Genomic DNA, 18618 nt, shown 5'->3' on the forward strand with positions numbered 1-18618 from the left:
TTATCTTTCTGCAGCTGAATAAAACATCACTCACTCTGGTCTCCCGTTGCATCAGCTAATTGTGCATGATGTCACGCGCTCATTGCATCACAGGTATGACTGAATTTACTGAAGGAAACGGGACGTCTTGTGTTGGGTATTCTGTTTATGTAACAGTAGTGAGAGAGAGAGAGAGAGAGAGAGAGAGAGAGAGAGAGAGAGAGAGAGAGAGAGAGAGAGAGAGAGAGAGCTACAAATAAAGAATACAAAGACGGCCCATGATAAGGTAGGGAATCTTTATCCAGCATTAAATTCAGAAAGCAACTTTTAGGGTCTATTTTCGTAAATGACCCGAGGGCATAGAATGCTACCCAAATTCCCCATGGTTCACCTATACCACCCGCTGGGTCCACTGACAGTTTATCTGAAGTAGAATTACCATTTCTTATTTACTGGAGGAGGCTTTTGTTGATTACCTTTGTATGAGAGTTGACGAATCTAATATTTTAACAGCCTAATTAACACTAAGTAATACTAGAATGCACAAGTATAAACGCATAGACATAAGATATATGAGCATTAGATGACGAAATTAGTGATACCGCCGTAAATTTCTATATGAAATTGAACTTTATGACTAATATCATTTACTGTTCCCTTAAATTCTCATGCTTTTCTTCCTTTTCTAACAGCTTTTGATTTATATATGAAGGGGGATTCGGTTACTTAGATAAACGGGCAGCCACTGTACCTGGGAAACAAGAAACTTGCCTCTCTCCATTCCCGTCCAGATCTTAGGTACTTCTCCTGGAATACTTTGGGAAAACTCTCATTTCTAACGACATTTTGGGTGTTTAAGTTACTTCAGATTAGTCTGGAAGGTACATCGCACTGTAAATTGCTAAATCTGCTTTCTGAAAACGAGATGTACTTTCAAGATGCTGAATCTTCTTTCCTTTATCATTTAATGTTATGTCGGCCTTATTCGTTTCTGTTTGAGGGCCTGCATCTTTTAACTTACTCCTGAGAGAACAGTCGAAAGCAATTCAGCAAAATCAATATATTTTTCCCAGGACGTTTCTTCTCTTTTTCTTTCTCCCCGCCGCAAAGTGGTGATTTTGTTTTTCTTTGGCAAAGTGGCTTTTCTATTATTTTTTTTCTAAGGGTTGTTATTTTTTTGGCTGAAGTCTGGGAGAAAGTTCACGTTTCTCAGGTAACTTCGTCATAACCAGCCGCCAGGCAACCTTTTTCCACAATAATCCTGCCAAAAACATTAGTCTCGGCACTGTATGGTACAGCGCCTGACTGTTTTGTGTGAATGTTATGGCCTTTCATTCTTTAAAAATAAGTTGAACCGTAACCTTTTTTCATTTATTAATATTCTTGGGACCTGAGGTGCACAAGAAAGCTGGGTTACCTAAGCCACTGCCTTTTGAATTAAAAAAAAAATAAAGAAAAGCATGTCATAATGGCATTCAAAATTCACTGAAAAGGTCACTTTAATTGCATAAAGTCAGTAAATCATGAACGCAGAAGTATTTTGCTTAAAATTTCCAAAACCCTTTTTATCAATATTTTAAGCAAAACTTTCTGACAAGAAAATTGGAAAATTCTTCCATATCGACACTGTAAAGTAATCAACTGCCACTACATTTTATTTAAAACATTGGTGCCAACACAATATCGCGCAACCGATGCTAGATAACGTGGAATGAGGCTAAGGATTTACTTCGCTTGCGTGCCAGCCTTCTTGCGAAACATTAACGTGAAGGCTTAGAAACTCAGGAAAATATAAACACAAATTTTCACTCGGCTACAAACCCAAAAACACAACGACTACTGCTACATTTACACTTTGACTAACACATACACACACGCTCGAAAATGTGTGAAAAAAAAAGATGAATGACGTCATGAGTGTTTGGGGGTTGGATGCGCTGTTGGTGAGTCTTCTGCGTTTCATCCATGATTCAGCCGTGAAAGTACGAATGCTGTAGTGACAGCTAAGTTTTTTCTTACGAGCCAACCACTAACAAGGAAAACAATGTTGAGAATTATATATTTACATACATATATGTATGTGTGTACATATGTACAAATACATACATACATACTATATATATGTGTATATATATGTATATATATATATATGATCAAATGAGTAAGATAAATAACAAAGAACGCATGAGTAAACACTTCAATAACCAACAAAAAGGCAAACAAACGAATTCTCCCTTTACGAAGCATCGTCACATTCTGAAACCGATCCCCTTCTCCTCGTATCGTAGAAATAGTTTGAGTGAGTGGGTGGGCCTCTCTCCCTCTGTCTGTCTGTCTGTCTGTCTGTCTGTCTCTCTCTCTCTCTCTCTCTCTCTCTCTCTCTCTCTCACACACACACATTCAAGAGCGCGTTCTTGGCAGCCGTGGCACTCTTCCAAATCCTTTACCCCGGTGCAAGAAAGGGCACCTACGCTGCCAACCACTAAACTACCTCAATAACCCTCTGCTTCCATTCTCTCGACTCTCACACCTCCTTGCAATTTGGACACGATATCATGTGCATTAGAGAGAGAGAGAGAGAGAGAGAGAGAGAGAGAGAGAGAGAGAGAGAGAGAGAGAGACACAATGGTGGGAAAACATGGGGGATCTCTTACCAAAGGGTAGAATGTCATAAAATTACAAAATGAGAGAGAGAGAGAGAGAGAGAGAGAGAGAGAGAGAGAGAGAGAGAGAGAGAGAGAGAGAGAGAGAGTTATATCATTAAACCGGAGGCAAGTGAGCTAGATCATCTCCGATTATCATTTTGGCTAATTCATCAAAGAGCTCTTGTTAAATCATTCCTGGTTAAGTTTCAAGTGAAAACCATGATAGATTGAGGCATAAAACCATAAAAAATTAGATAACTATGGTGGATATTAAATGGCTGATCCTCCGGTAAAATTTCTTTTCTTGTCTTCGAAACATCGAGATATCTTGAAAATTCTACTTCATCCGAATGTCTCCCACACGTTTCGTATTCCCTCCCTTGCCAAAATTAAGCAAGTTGGAAATCCCAGAACATTAAATGATTTTTTTTCCTACAGAATGAATCACTGGCACACTACTTGGTCACGTGACCACCTTCACGTGACACATATGTTAACTCATGAATTTAATACATGAGGACGTGGACATATGCGTGTGTGTGTGGAAATATATACAGTAACCACTCACACGTTTATATGTTCCTGTACGGATACAACCGCTACATGTAAACACACATGCATATATCTATCTATCTATCTACCTATCTATCTATCTGTCTATATATATATATATATATATATATATATATATATATATATTATATATATATATACACGAATATACACACACACATATATAATATATATATATTATATATATATACACGAATATACACGCACACACACACACACACACACACACACACATATATATATATATATATATATATATATATATATATATATATATATATATATATATACATCCATACATACATATATATGTATGTATATACATACACGCATGCTCATTTTCCTTTCATTCTCTAAGCACACTATATATTACAGCCAAACATCCCACATACTGTAAACAAGCTAAAATAAAATTCACATATAAAAAGTGGGGCTTCAGTCCCAGCCAAATACACTTACGAGACTATATGCTCTGAGTATATCAACTTCCGCCACCTTCCATCGCCAAAATTTTTCGCAGAAAACAGGGGAGGGGAAGAGGCGGAGAGAGAGAGAGAGAGAGAGAGAGAGAGAGAGAGAGAGAGAGAGAGAGAGAGAGAGAGACGATGACTGCGTGTCTGTATGTGTGCGCACGGACCTGTGCATGCAACGGTGTATGTATTTGCGCTTACGCACACATAATTTTCACAGATCATATGCAGTGTTCCTGTACGAGTATATGTGAAGGCGTACGACGAGTCTATTCGTTCCATTTTACAGGAACCTGACGATTACAGCTAAAATCATTTTCCCTATTCCCCTTCGTTGATGAGAGTATACACTGGGAGGGTGACGGGGCATTTCTGCCCAACAAGCTAATGGGTGGTGGCGGCATAAGTGGGTTGTCTTCCGAGCGCCCGGTGCCAAATAATGTCTCGGGTATTTTCAGACTTGCTATGCACACATGACCAAGCCACCGTGTCCCCCTTCCCTTCCTTCTCTTACACCAGCCTTAAGTACCTCTTCTTCTTCTTAATTAGCTTTTTTTTTTCTTAAAAAAGCGATCATTCCCTGGAAAAGGACATCTTCGAAGAAAAACAACAAAGAAAAACAGTTTTATGCAAGAAAAAAGAGACTCCCACACAGTTAAGCCTCAACGTCAGAACTATTTAGCACACAACACGTTATTTTTTTTAATAGCAATTTGTTTACCCTCCCATTCTCTTATCTTGCCAAGCTCGCTCTCCGTTTCTTCAGCTCCTAAGTACGTGATAGGAAAAACTTGAAATTTCGAATTAAAAAAGTTAGTCATAAACTACATTCCTAACATAACTGGCCGGTCGAGAACTGGGGCAGAAACTACGTGCACCTAGCACGCAGTAAGGTTTATGGCAAAGGTGCTTCGAACCCAGGGTGCATTGCAATGCATTGCTTTCTGCTGCCCAACTTCATTAGGCTTCAAATTCTCAAACTCGTTTATGAACAAATTCTCCGGGCCAGCCATGTGAAAGTTTCATATAGCTGCTCAGTAGCTGTTCAAACTACTAAAGAAAAACAACAGTCAAATATAAAACTAATAATCATGGTCATGTTTAATTATTTTAAGTATATATTATACCATTCTCAAATACACAAAAAATGTGGAAAAGGACTGAGCACATTTTTACAGGTGCGAGAGGGTAATTGAGTTATTATACAAACAGGTGTGTGCGATATCACACCTGGGCAGTTTCGAACAATGTCTGTATGCGAGTCACACCCGGCAGTTTCCAACAATGTAAAAATACGTAACATGACACACATAGACAAGGACATTTTAGCCTTTTTCCTGAAAACCCATCGTATCCCTGCTGACCTAAACAATGAATTATATACCCGATGACTACAACAGTCGACTGCTGTAAGTTGCTGTTATGCTGGAGAGGCGGCATGGGGAGAGCAACTTCATCCCATAGGTGCTGAAGAGAGCCGAAAGGTTATCAGCTCATGTAGCAACCCACTATCGGGAAATTGTTATAGCTCTATATATATATATATACATATATATATATATATATATATATATATATATATATATATATATATACATGTATATATACATATATATATATATATATATATATATATATGTATATATATATATATATCTATATACATGTATATATACATATATATACACATATATTACATATACTGTGTATATATATATATATATATATATATATATATATATATATATATATATATATATATACATATACAGCTATAACAATTTCCCGATAGTGGGTTGCTACATAAGCTGATAACCTTTCGGCTCTCTTTCAGACTTATGGGACGAAGTTGCTATCCCCATAGCCCCCTCTCCATCATAACAACAACCTACTGTATATAATATATATATGTATATATTATACACACACACACACACACACACATATATATATATATATACTTATATATATATACACACACACATATATATATATATATATGTATATATAAATTATATATGTACTGTATGTGGTGTATACATATATAATTTTTTCATACGCTATTTTCCCTAACAGAGCAGCTCCAAAAAGTGATCAACAGCCACCGAAGTGGTAGTAAGGAGTGGTACATGATGCTGTTGCCTACGATGTTCCAGTGATTTCAGACACTAAAGCACACTAACTCAAAGCGAAGAGCCTCTCGTAAATGGTTGTTTGTGGATCCCATAAATGATAAATCAGTCACTCCTTCTGAAGCTCATGCTAATTGCTTTCAGTCCTTAAGAATTCAGGAAATGAAATAACGCAATCTTTTCCCGGTGAGTGGTATAAAAAATCTCCAAATACTGTACGTTCGTCTGTTTTAGATTAAGTTAGCCTTATGCTGGCACGGGCTCTTGTTCTAGGGCAGTCGGCAACCTTGGAATGTATACTTGTTGCATAAAAACAAACATACACAGGAAATGAACTGCTGATTACCAGAAGTTTTGAATTAACATCGATGGGATAACGTCACCAATCCATTCATAAAGGGAACGGTCCACAAAATGAATAAATTAGCCTTTCACTTGTCACCAAGCATTTTGAGAAGAGGTTGCTGGTCCCAAGTCCTCACACTCAGGCAGCGGCTAACTACCGAATACTTAATGCACTACTTGGATCAAAAGAGCCGTAAGGGGGTTAACGTGTGCCTAAATTTGTCGGGAACTGAAACCAAAGTTCTCGCTGATGAAGTAACTTCAAAATTACAGGCTCTCTTGAGAAAAAATTAAGTGAAAACTTTGGAAGCAATGTTAATGAAAATAGTGAACTGAAACTGGGTCTAAGAATACTTTAAATAGTAGTATAAACCACGGAAGATGTAATACTTTCACAATTAAATTCCGAAGTCAATTCAATATACCCTTGCAAAATAGAATCTAAGAACTATACCGGAAAAGTTAGTCTAGAGAAATAGGGCTGTAGCCTCTTTGTCATAATTGTCACCATCATCACTATTCATCATCATCACATACGCATGAGAAACAGTATCAGCAAAAACAACATTATCGTGATCACCTTTACAGAGTTGCAATTACATAACCCAGTTTGTCTCGTCTCTCCTGCCAAGAGTTCCCCACAAAAGCTGGGTTACCTACATTAGAATCCTCAAGAGAGTACCAAAAAAAAAGTAAATAAAACTGGTAATGGTCTGAACCATGAACATGGTTGCGTACCAGACATACGACACTGTCGAGGGAAAACCAAAGAAAGGAAACATGGCTGAGGTGGGAGCAGCACAGAAGAGCTCAAGATATAATGATGAAGAGACGCAGAAAAGTAGAAAAGATAAAGCATTAAGAAAAACAATTCCTATTTAAACCCAATGCAAAATTGGAAAAGGCTTGTGATCAGGTGTTCGGGAAGGGGCCTCACTCTTGGACATACATGGTATCAAAGAATAGGGGCACATACTTACGGAAAGAAAAAATGAAGAATAAAAATGTGTTAGATTGCGCACTAGTACAGAGTACACGAAAGACTAATGGATGTAACTGATGGATGTAACCGTGAAATGAAGAGCGGCTGAAGGCATGTGATCACTATTCTATTGAAGCAAAAGTTAAGATAGAGAAAGAACTTTAGGTTAGAGAAAAAATGGTGTAAATATAGCTGTATGTGTAGTTAAGACAACCGAGTTTGATAAAAAGGAGGAAGAAGGGTACATAAGGAGAAAATGTGTTAAAAGGGAAGAGTCAAAGACAAGGACGTGGCAGAGTATATGAGGTCAGGAAGAGGATATACAGTACAGCCAGTAAATTGCAGGATGGGAAAACAAGAGGTTTAGTGGAGAGAGAGAGAGAGAGAGAGAGAGAGAGAGAGAGAGAGAGAGAGAGAGAGTTACATGAGGTGCTGTTACTCGAGAGAAGTGTCCATTGTCAATCACGATAACAGGACTGTCAAATTTTTGTAGATGGTTTCTCAATGTATGCCAATAATGGTGATATTAGTAAATTCTTAAATGATGGGTTTAGGAGTGTCATGTTCTCACCATTTCAATTCTTCTTATTTATACATATTAAGCAAACAGTTAATCATAACGGCTCAGAGGTGGCTTAACAATCCCTTCATCTATCCCTACCTTAGCTTCCATGTACACTCTGAGGCTTCGTACTTTTCTTCATATGCCAAAATCCCTTCCTTAGTTAACCTACTGTATGACTCACCTCTTCTCTCAGGCAATATCATCTGAAACATTTACTCCAAATTACAATACATATACACGTCAACAGGTTCCATTCTTACACAAATATAACCATACAAACACGCACACACACATATATACACATATATATATATATATATATATATATATATATATATATATATATATATATATATATATATATATATACATATTCATTCACGTTTTAAAAATACCACTGTGCCACATAGCATACATTATGCCAAAAAGTAATGTTAGGATTGGCTAATGACAAATGTAAAAAATATAAACACACCAGTTTGCTTTAATTTCTCATTCAGTATCTCAGTACATTACCAGCAATGAATTACTTGGCTGACTGCTTACTACCTTCACATACAGAAAAGACCTGGTGAAGGTTGGGGAACTGGTACCGAATATTTCCCGGGTCACAATAATGAAACACAAGAATAATCACAGGTAATCATGAGTAAACATCAAACTCTCTAATTCCACGATTTCACAAGAAACATCAAAACCCGCTAAATAAGACGAAAGACGTTGAAATACGACGTAGTTTAAAAGAGACACGCTTAGAACGTGCTGGATATCAGTAAATGTATCAGTGTCAAATGTATCTTTGGCTCCTTCAAACGCAATCCACAAGCCCCCGCAACTCCAAGGCTTGGCATATAGCCTATGCCTTCCTACTGGGGCTCTCCGATGACGCAATTCTAATCATAACAGGCCAACCGAATAGAAAACACGTAAAAAGGAGTAATGTCACATCATAAATGCAAAGAAAAAGAAGAAAAAGAAAAAAAGGGGGCATTCGAAGCTACAAATGAATATTGAGATAACCAGTTTAGTTGACGAATCATATATCGTATCAATGAAAAGGATCAATCGAAAACCATATATATATATATATATATATATATATATATATATATATATATATATATATATATATATATATATATATATATATACTGTATATATATATATAAGTAAATTTTACACTAATTTCTCCTGGGACCAAATACATGTTGGTCTTCTTTATGGCGCAACATAGTTTCCAAGGTAAAAGGAAAAATAGTCTTGTAATGACATGAGTATAAAATGAAAACTACTGAAAATCTGTACAGCTTCCCATTCCCATGACACCTTCATGAAAGCGAAGAACACATTACGTTGGTCAGGACTGAGATACAACCTGCCTCACGGTTGTTACAGGGAATATGTGAAATCAGGGATTTCACGAAATCCCTACCAAATTTGTAAAATGACCAATTCGCTTAGGAACATTTGATCCCCAAGGGCTAGTACTAAACACGGTGAAACAGGGATTCATCTACACTGATACACCGTGTTTAGTACTAGCCCCTGGGGGGTCAAATGCACTTCGGGACTTTGATCCCCCAGGGGTTAGTACTAAACACGACGAAATGCATTTCGTTTCCCATTTTTCCGAAGGAGGTATTTAATCCTAATCCAAAAAGATACACTTTCAGGATTAATCTCGAGGATAAGGTTAATCTTGAGAATGGACATATTCGAGAGTACAGTCCAGCTGTTTGTTTTTACTTACAAGTGACCTCGTTTTTAAGTAATGTATTAGATGTTTACGCATGCATATATGTTAGCCTAACGTATTTACTTATATACATAAAATGTTTGTATATATATATATATATATATATATATATATATATATATATATATATATATATATATATATATATATACACTTTAAATTTAAGTTTTGTATTGAGCAAATTGAAAAAGGCACAGCACGGTCCAAGTATAATGATCTTTTCGTTTTGCTTTTGTACTGACGAATGGAGGATGAGACAGACAATCCTCTAATTATCGTGACCCGCGGTGACTTCGTTCAATCATCTATACACGAGGAAATGGCAGCGCCGCTCAACAAAAATGCCAAATCTTCCAAATGGTCACCCTTTCTCCTGAAAAGTTTGAACGGGTTTAAGAAAAATATAGCAGCCGTGCTAATCAACTTCGAGTCTCAACCTTTTGTAGCCGGAGTATAGTACTAAACACGGCGAAACAGTGTAGAGGAATCACTGTTTCGCTTTGTTTAGTACTAGCCATCGGGGATCAAATGTTCCGAAGTGAGTTGCTCATTTCACAAATTCCCTGTAACAAAGGTTTAGTTTTTAATTTGGTGTAGAAGGTAAACATATGGATGGCGTTTACATCAAAATACTTTAGTCTCAATAGGAATTACAAAGAGAACAGTTTCTTGAAAACATTTCATTGCAGTTATAGGGTGACAGTCGACCATATGAAATGCTGGTATAAGGAAAACAACTAAGGGCAACCTAGCTGAGCTGGCCTCTATAATTTGGTCTCGTCGACTCGCCTGAGAAATGGGATTTTGGTATTAAAAAGTGTGTGAAAATCCGCTTTTAACAAAGAAAAGCTGTATAACACTTCGTAGTTTGCAACTCGCTTACATTTGAATAAAAAAGTACGATTTAACGCTGCTAAAATAGTAAAGTAGGATTTAACACCTCCAAAATTAGTGAGTGGGATTTCACACCTTTAAAATGAATTAAATAGGATTTAACAATTTCTCAATCGGATTTAAATGATTTCCATCTGACGAAGTAGCGTTTCACATATTTTGGTCCCGTTGTTTACGCAGGACGTTAAAAAGATTTCTCCCATCTGTTGTGTATGACCAATCGGGAGGTGAAAAAGACTAAAAACCTGAGATGTAACAGCATCAGCAAAAGGCAATGTGGATGCACATTCCACCTCTACTGATCCGCACTTGCACCCATCAGACACCTGTGGTTTCCACATTCTCTCCTATACAGTGGCTTATCAAAGCGTACGATTTCACGGCTCACAGTTATTCTAATTTACAAGATTGGAGAAAATTAGCAAGCGCTCGCAATCATTTTGACTCCCAAGAATGAAATTCAGGGTGATAAAGGAACTTGCTTCGTGTGGCCAAAAGTTCAACGTTCATTCAAAAAAAATTATGGGAGCCAGTAAGTTGAGACATTTGAAACTATAACATCACAAAGGGTGGGAAGGGAGGGGGAGAGGATCTCCTCACCACCAAAAGTCGAAGTCGTCCAAGAAAGACTGCCATTACATTATGGCCAGGAATAAGTATCTGACCTACAAATTCGGCAGGACCAGATCTCTCAAGAAACCTGACAGTAACTGACAATGACATAACAATTCAATGATGTTCTGTAGCTAAACTCTCCATGAAACTTGTAAGAAACTTGTAATGAATAAAAAAAAAAGCTTTTTAATCATATATATTGCAATTAAAAAATTTCTCAGTCAGAGGTTGGGCATGCGACAACTTGAAATCTCAAAAAGAATCCATTTTATTAATTGTCTGACAAACTCGAGTATACAATCTAATCAAAATCACCAAGAAATCTCTTACCAAAACGAGTGTCACCCTAATCAAACCTAACCATAAGGAGAAGGTATATCACTGTAAGAGACTGCAATAATCCGGCTCGTTATGCGGAGCTACTTAAGATTAAATAATTTCCTTGTGGCCTTTTCCTATTAGAAAAACAAATAAAATAAAATTTAAACATAAACAATACTAAAGACATTTACATTTTCATCTTTCACAGATATTTTAGGCCTTCTGCCAGTCATTCTCTGAGTCCAATTAAGCTCTTCGTATCAAAACAAAGTATTTTGTGCCAAAACAATTTCAACAAAAGACCACAATTAGCATCGTTAAAGATTGGCATGGAGTCTTCAGCTATCCCCGCAGCGTCGATAATCCACGTAATATTTACGTGTGTTTGTATGTTTCCTGGCATCCATGTTTTAGTTTTCTATTCCTGGAGAAACCGTCACTTGGCGTATGACTCATAATCTCATACACATATGCACAAATTTCTTTCCACTTAGGTGTCTAATTAGATACTGTCCTTGGCATATTCTTCTTTCATACTGTTGCCTCTCTCTCTCTCTCTCTCTCTCTCTCTCTCTCTCTCTCTCTCTCTCTCTCTCTCTCTCTCTCTTTCTCTGCCAGTGGGTATTTACTCTTTACTTACATTATAATAGTACCATGCAAACAGAAAATTCTTACACTAATAAAATATGAACATTTATTATAAAAATGTGAACATTAATGATAAACGTTTCCCGTCTGGATGTCCGATGCATTATATCTTATTGAGATTTATTTATGTATATACAGTATTTGATGAATAGTTTAGATTCTAGAAGCATCAGAACAATCGTTAATAAAGGCAACAACAAGGATATTAAAGTCAGTACTTCAATGTACAACATTCTTTTTCAGGATTCAACTTCCTAAAACAACAATAACAGCAAAAAAAAACAACAAGAACATCAACGACTAGCAATAATATTTATAAAAAAAAACTCAGGTTGGAAATTTACTGAATGACTACAAATATGCCTCAAGGCGGAAAAGAAGAAAAATGTAGCATATGTCCTTCAGTGGTCGAATTTATGCCACTGAAGTCGCCCCCCCCCCCCAACAACACTTTTTTTTTTTTAATGGATGCAGGGTTCCGAGAAACCTTTTCCAACATGATATCAAAATATACTTTTAAAATCAGGGTGGATATCACGTAGAGACGAGAATGATTACAATTATGGAATGGAATGGAATATAAAATTTAGGTTAAAGGCCAAGCCCTGGGACCTATGAGGTCATTCAGCGCTGAAAGGGAAACAGAGAGTATAAAGGTTCCAAAGTTGCAAAAGAAGGGGAACCTCGCAGATGCACATAGCAATTGTTAGGAGAGAGTGGAAAGTAAGATGGAAGAAGGAGAATATGGTTGGAGGTACAGTTAAAAAGAATGAAAAGGGTTGCTGCTAGGGGTGGAGGAAACGCTGCAGAGAACCTAAAGAAATGACTACATTGCACCGTGAGAGGTGAACTGACGGCATTAAATTAAACTTATGGAAAATATGATAAGAGAAACAATATTTTTTTTTTTAGACGAACATCAGTGCTCTATTACGCCATTATAAAACTCGACAACATTTTCTTTTCATCTGACAAGGAGGATACCTTACAAGCAATCGTCAGATAGGGATATGGTTGACATTATGACGTTCCCATCTGGCTAAAGGTAATATTATCTCATGGATCATGACTGACACTGAAGAGAATTACGATTTATTACGAGGTTCTGTCAAAGTACGGACTCATTATCATTATATGCTTGGCTGATGGTGTACAAAGACAATTCTGCATCTTACTTGATAAGAGTTTTATTTCCGCCCATGATATATTAGTCAAGGGGTATTTTCTTACGAAGTATGACTGAAATGTAGTGGACTCTAGGAACCACGACAAACTTCCTCCCACCATTTATTTCTGTGAAATCTTTCCCCTTGTATAACAAGGACTGAAAATATTATTTTCATCCCGTGTTTTAAAATATGACCAGAAGCAAAGAACCATTCGATTTAGCCGTTCACTGAAGGGTGAGATGTGACACATGTTAATAAGCCCACCTTCTGACAATAAACACGGAAGAATAAATGCTCCATCACGGTCATATGCTGAAACATTCATATTTCTTTCTGGTATTCACAATTAGCTCTGAGAGAGAGAGAGAGAGAGAGAGAGAGAGAGAGAGAGAGAGAGAGAGAGAGAGAGAGAGAGAGAATCGCAATTCCTCCCCCCCGGCTCTTGGCACGTCAAAGCCATCTTCATATAGCTTTTAATAACCACCACCTGGCAACCCCTTGGCGCCAAGCTTTTTCAATAGCACAGCTATCAGTCCATCCTACGGTGAGAGACTTTAAGCCAGCAGTTTCATTACTAAAGGTTCAATAACGCCTATTTCAACGAACACTTCTCGAAAAGGTAAAGAAATATATATATATATATATATATATATATATATATATATATATATATATATATTTATATATATATATATATATACATATACAGTATAATATATATATATATATGTATATATATATAAAATATATATGTACATACAGCAACTAAAAGGATGAGTGCGACTGTGTACCAACGTCTTGCTCTCTCTCTGAAGCCACCCTATTATTGGAAAAGGCCTTAGTGAGATATATATGTATATATGTATGTATGTATATATATATATATATATATATATATATATATATATATATATATATATATAGATAATGTATGTATAAATATGTACACACACACACATATATATATTTTATATATATACAGTATACACATACATATATGGAGTGACTAACAAGAAGATCGAAACTTCCTTTGCGGAGGTAACTAAGGCAAAGCCCTCCCAATTCCAGGCCTGGCGTCGTGATAGTTCCGGCAGGGGCACAGCCAGCGACAGCAGCTCCCCTGGTTAACGGGAGTCCAGGACAGGCGGCAGCACCTGCTCCAGCCCCTCCCACACCCGAGGTAAGTATACATGGTTTTTTTCCGTTGGCACCTCCCCCGCCCCCTCTTTTTATGACCATTTTCTACTTAAAGATCGGAATTTGTGAGAAGTTCCCTTTCTTCATTTTATCAGATGTCAGTTTTGAACGTTCCTCGTTTTATTGCATACATATTTTTTCTGTTGTTATGACTGAAAATGATACCCAAACTTCCTTGTCCTGCATCCCAGAACGTTCTAGGAAAACAGTTTATTTAAAGGAATTTCTCTTGGAAACATCTTACACGTCCCTCCCAACTCCACCGCTTTAAGGGAAAGTACATTTATTGCTCAAAAGATTTAAACATGTATCTTAATTGTGAACGGAAGGCCAATGTCACCATTAATTCAGCTGCCTCGTAGAATGGAACCAAAGTGGCATTTCAAAAGATTCCTCGGGATAAAAAACAAAACAAAAAAAATGCTGGGAAAAGAATTACACGCCAGTAACTGTCCGCGGTTTTATGTATACGTGTAAGGGAGGAGCTAGAGAAATAATGAGAGCGTCACTGGAAATACACCGCCGTTTTATATTCTTAGATCTCTGGCAAGCTCGTACTGAATACACGTAGACGATTTTAGCCCACCTCGGGCCCACTGTTGTTGTTCGCGATCGGTAGTTGGTGTGCGAAGCTAAACGCTGCCAGTGGCGACACCCTCAGTGTCAGAAAGTTCCTTGTGGTGACACGTCCTAAGGGCTCCCTCACTTCCCACCGGTCTCTCTCTCGCCACACGTCACTCTTGGGAAATACTGAATCATGGTGAGATGTGGCCTTCCCGAGCCCTTCAATCTAAAAAGTTTTTTTGTCATGTCATGTTATGTCATTTCTGTCATCTCTCACTCAACCCTGTGTTTTTATTTTTTTGTTCTTTTATTTTTGGTTCTTTCCTATGGGAAGATTCTAATAAATCTTTTATTTTACTCAGTTTTGTTTATATTTTCTCCTTTATTTCCAGTGACTGTACCCATTCATCACCCTAATACGTTTTATTTTCATAATAATTCTATTTGGTGCCCACCTCAAAGGGTGAGAATGACCCCTAACCCCTCCACCAAACCCAATTCGAGGAGAAAACGGAAAATTCTCGACTCTCTCTGGGTTCCCCAAAGATTGTTCAGTTGGTCTTGAAAGAACCTGCCTTAACTTGCCCTTTCTCTTTTTCTCGTGTTTCCCTTTGCCAGAACCCAGCAGTGAGATCCCTTCCCAAGACCACCTTCGTCCACAAGGCTAGCTTTCTTCCGCCACAGAAAAAGCCCCTCGCCAACATGGAGACACTTTCCATCCAGAGCCAGGTATACTGAAGGCGTCGAGCCACAAGGGGCCGGCGACAAGGGCCAAGCCAGCCCTGTCAGTTGTCTCCTACTTCATATCATACTTCTTCTTCGCCCATTCCTATTCCACCTGGAAGGACGGACTCCTCCTCCAATGCGATATTCAGGGGATGTCCCTCGCCTCTGCACACCTCTGATCATTCTTTCTCTCTCTCTCTTTCTCTCTCCCTCTCTCTCTTCTCCTCTCTTTCTTTTTCTCCATCTAAACAGGTCCAATTGATATCCACCCTCCTTCTTCTGTCCATTCTATTTCTCATTCTGTTTCCTCGTCAGTCTATCTTGAGTACTTATGTGGCTGTTTGAAACATAGCACTTACAATAATTTTATAAAAGCACTTTGAAATATAAATAAAGAATCTAGACAGTCAACGTACCATAGTGCAATGCATGAGAGTGTTGTAAAACTTATACAGCTTGTGTTGGCATGTCAATCTATTAGTTGGTATTCAGCATAATTGTTATACTTCAATGGACGTCTCACATTCATTATTTACGGAAAACGTATTGTCAACTGTATTGCATAATTAGAACTTGACAGAACATGTAAAAGGCTAGCATTTGTTAAAAACATTCTAGCTTTATAACAAGAATTAATATCTAGGTGTTCTAGTTCAATTTCACTGTGTAATCATATATGAATCCTCTTGTGTAAAAAAACTATTTTATATTGGCTTTTGGAAATGACTGTTTGTCCTGTATGACTAGTTATTGGTTATGAGTCACAGTCATCTATATCCTTGGTATTTACATTGTGTATCATCCTTGGAACACCAAAGGTAAATGCTAAAAAATTATCTTTGCAATAAACTTCAACTAAACAAAGTGTATTATATTTGCTAAATACTGAGTAACATACACTTTGGTGTTTCCAACAACAGGGTGGTGTTTTAATGTAATCAAAGCATCATCATAATCCCCAACAACATTCTTAACTCTTAAGGATGATGGTGAGGACATTCTTAGATTCACTGTTGCTGTAAATGCTGTCAGTCACCGCACCAGAGCTAGTGTTAGTAGAGTACTATATACAGGCAATATCTTTTCATTGTGGTGGGTGTTAATATTCATATATATATATATAAATATATACTATTTTATGTTTGGGGGGATATCACCTAGTGAACGTGTTGTGTTGTTGTGAACAGCCATACCGCACACTGCCCCTCGTCCAGCCCACCGCTAAACCGTATTCAGGAGACCTCGGACCAGGTAGCATCATTCACCTCAGGATGCAGGACGAACACATCTCTGGGGTGAGGGAGCCAAAGGCCTCGCCAGAATCTCAGGCTCTGGCAGCAAAGGCTAAACACGACGAGATAGTCATGAGACAGAAGGTACGCATGCATTGCAAGGGCGATATGGGGAGTGTGGTGATGCTGGGGGCTGATGATATTGTAGGGGGAGAGGAGGTGGGTGCCACACCAGAGAGGGAACGGGGAGAGGGGGACCATCTTGATCCTTTAAAAAACACGCAAATTTTAGGCAGAAAAGAGAGGTCAGGCAGCTTATTTGAACCGACATTATTCAGATCGGACAAGGAAGAAAAGGAGCCCAAGGAGCCCAAGAAAGATAAAGTAAATGTTGAGTATGCAAAAATCAATAAAAGTACTTTCAGAGTAGGCGGTGAAATAGTTCAGTTAAAGAAAACTCCAGAGGATACTGCCGAAATCGTGAAAGCACAACCAATACAGCATAACTTGAAGAAGGTGCCAAATAATCTTGATGTACCAGAAAATACTAGCCAAGAGGACCTTGCCCTCACTGGAAGAGCCTCTGGGAAGAGAAGCCTTTCAATATCCTACACCGTGGAGACAGACAGAGTAGAAGAACTGACAGATGACATTTCACTCTCAAGGGAGCCTTCAAAAAGCAACGGCTCAAATGAAGAAAGTGAGAGGGAGAATCTAGAGGTTCAATATACTATCAAACTAGACATGTCTCCTGGAAACAGATCACAAAGTCAATCAACAGACGTGGAGGAAACCATTAAGCTTGTCTTGCCAAAGAAAGTTGAGAGGACTTTTGATTCTATTGATGTTGCAGAAACAGTCCAGATACGGAGGGAAGATCTGGATGAGCCAGAATACCTACGATACTCTACATACTCTAGTCCTGGGCACTCTAGATACTCAGGGTATTCAGGACTATCTGGGTACAGTGGATCATCTAGGTATTCTGGACCTTCAGGGTATTCAAAATACTCCCGATACAGCAGATATTCAAGATACTGAGTAACAAAATTTCTGTAGTAAAAAAAGGGTAGATCATCATTCATAGTGCGAACTTCCTCACAGAAAAGGATGTCAAATTAATTTATGTATTGAAATTAACATTCTATAACTCATATATACCCAATGACAATGCAACCCAGAGCCAATGAGGGACAGCTCATGAGTAAAAGTCTGATCATAGTAGTATGTACTGATAATACTTCCGTACAAGTGCTACTGACATTTGAGAATTTGGATTTATAGCGACTCTATTTTCTCATGGGTATAGTTTAAAGCTCTGCATCTTACTAGGTTTGGCTGATGATTATCAACGGACGATTGAAACTTTGGGCTCAAGTTCATCATTTGATTTTATTTTCAAATTCCTTTAAAAATTATACAGCACAGCTCATTTTCTTTTTGACAATTAAGTATTCATTGAATTTAGCAATAGTAAGCTTCTAAGTAATAGTTGTTTCCAGTCTGTGACCTGTAATTTTCTACATGTCAGGCCAGTATATTAAGAAAATGGTTAGAATATGACTTCATACACAATGACTGCAATTTAAGATGCACCTGACTTTACTTTGTCATACATACATGCATACATACACTTATACATACAGGTACACAAGAAAAGCGACAATATATAATTAATGAGTTTCTGTTGGGGAAATGTCTACTTGTTTGCCCGTCAAGAAACCATGATTTTACTTGGTATGTAGTAGTACTCTTGATTAATGAAAAACTTTTCGAAAATAGATAAATTTCGGATTAAAATAATA

The 18618-nt window shown here is 37.6% G+C and overlaps 2 protein-coding genes across 19 annotated transcripts in view; one reads left to right on the plus strand and one right to left on the minus strand.

Annotated features, from left to right (window-relative positions):
• Positions 1 to 18618, minus strand: part of RtGEF (Rho-type guanine nucleotide exchange factor) — a 318924-nt gene that overhangs the window by 279913 nt on the left and 20393 nt on the right. The window lies entirely within an intron of this gene.
• The window catches only part of LOC136843310 (PDZ and LIM domain protein 1-like), a 127463-nt gene that overhangs the window by 80211 nt on the left and 28634 nt on the right, over positions 1 to 18618 (plus strand). For 8 of the 16 annotated variants that reach the window (XM_067111547.1, XM_067111550.1, XM_067111551.1 and 5 more), the window contains exons 3-5: positions 14163 to 14274; positions 15474 to 15584; positions 16769 to 16957. In XM_067111547.1, coding sequence (XP_066967648.1) covers positions 14163 to 14274; positions 15474 to 15584; positions 16769 to 16957 — 412 coding nt within the window. The remainder of the gene's footprint in view (positions 1 to 14162; positions 14275 to 15473; positions 15585 to 16768; positions 16958 to 18618) is intronic. The other 8 variants (XM_067111563.1, XM_067111558.1, XM_067111560.1 and 5 more) reach the window with 3 other exon arrangements.

The sequence above is a fragment of the Macrobrachium rosenbergii genome, chromosome 11 (assembly GCF_040412425.1).
Source record: "Macrobrachium rosenbergii isolate ZJJX-2024 chromosome 11, ASM4041242v1, whole genome shotgun sequence".
NCBI lineage: Eukaryota > Metazoa > Arthropoda > Malacostraca > Decapoda > Palaemonidae > Macrobrachium > Macrobrachium rosenbergii.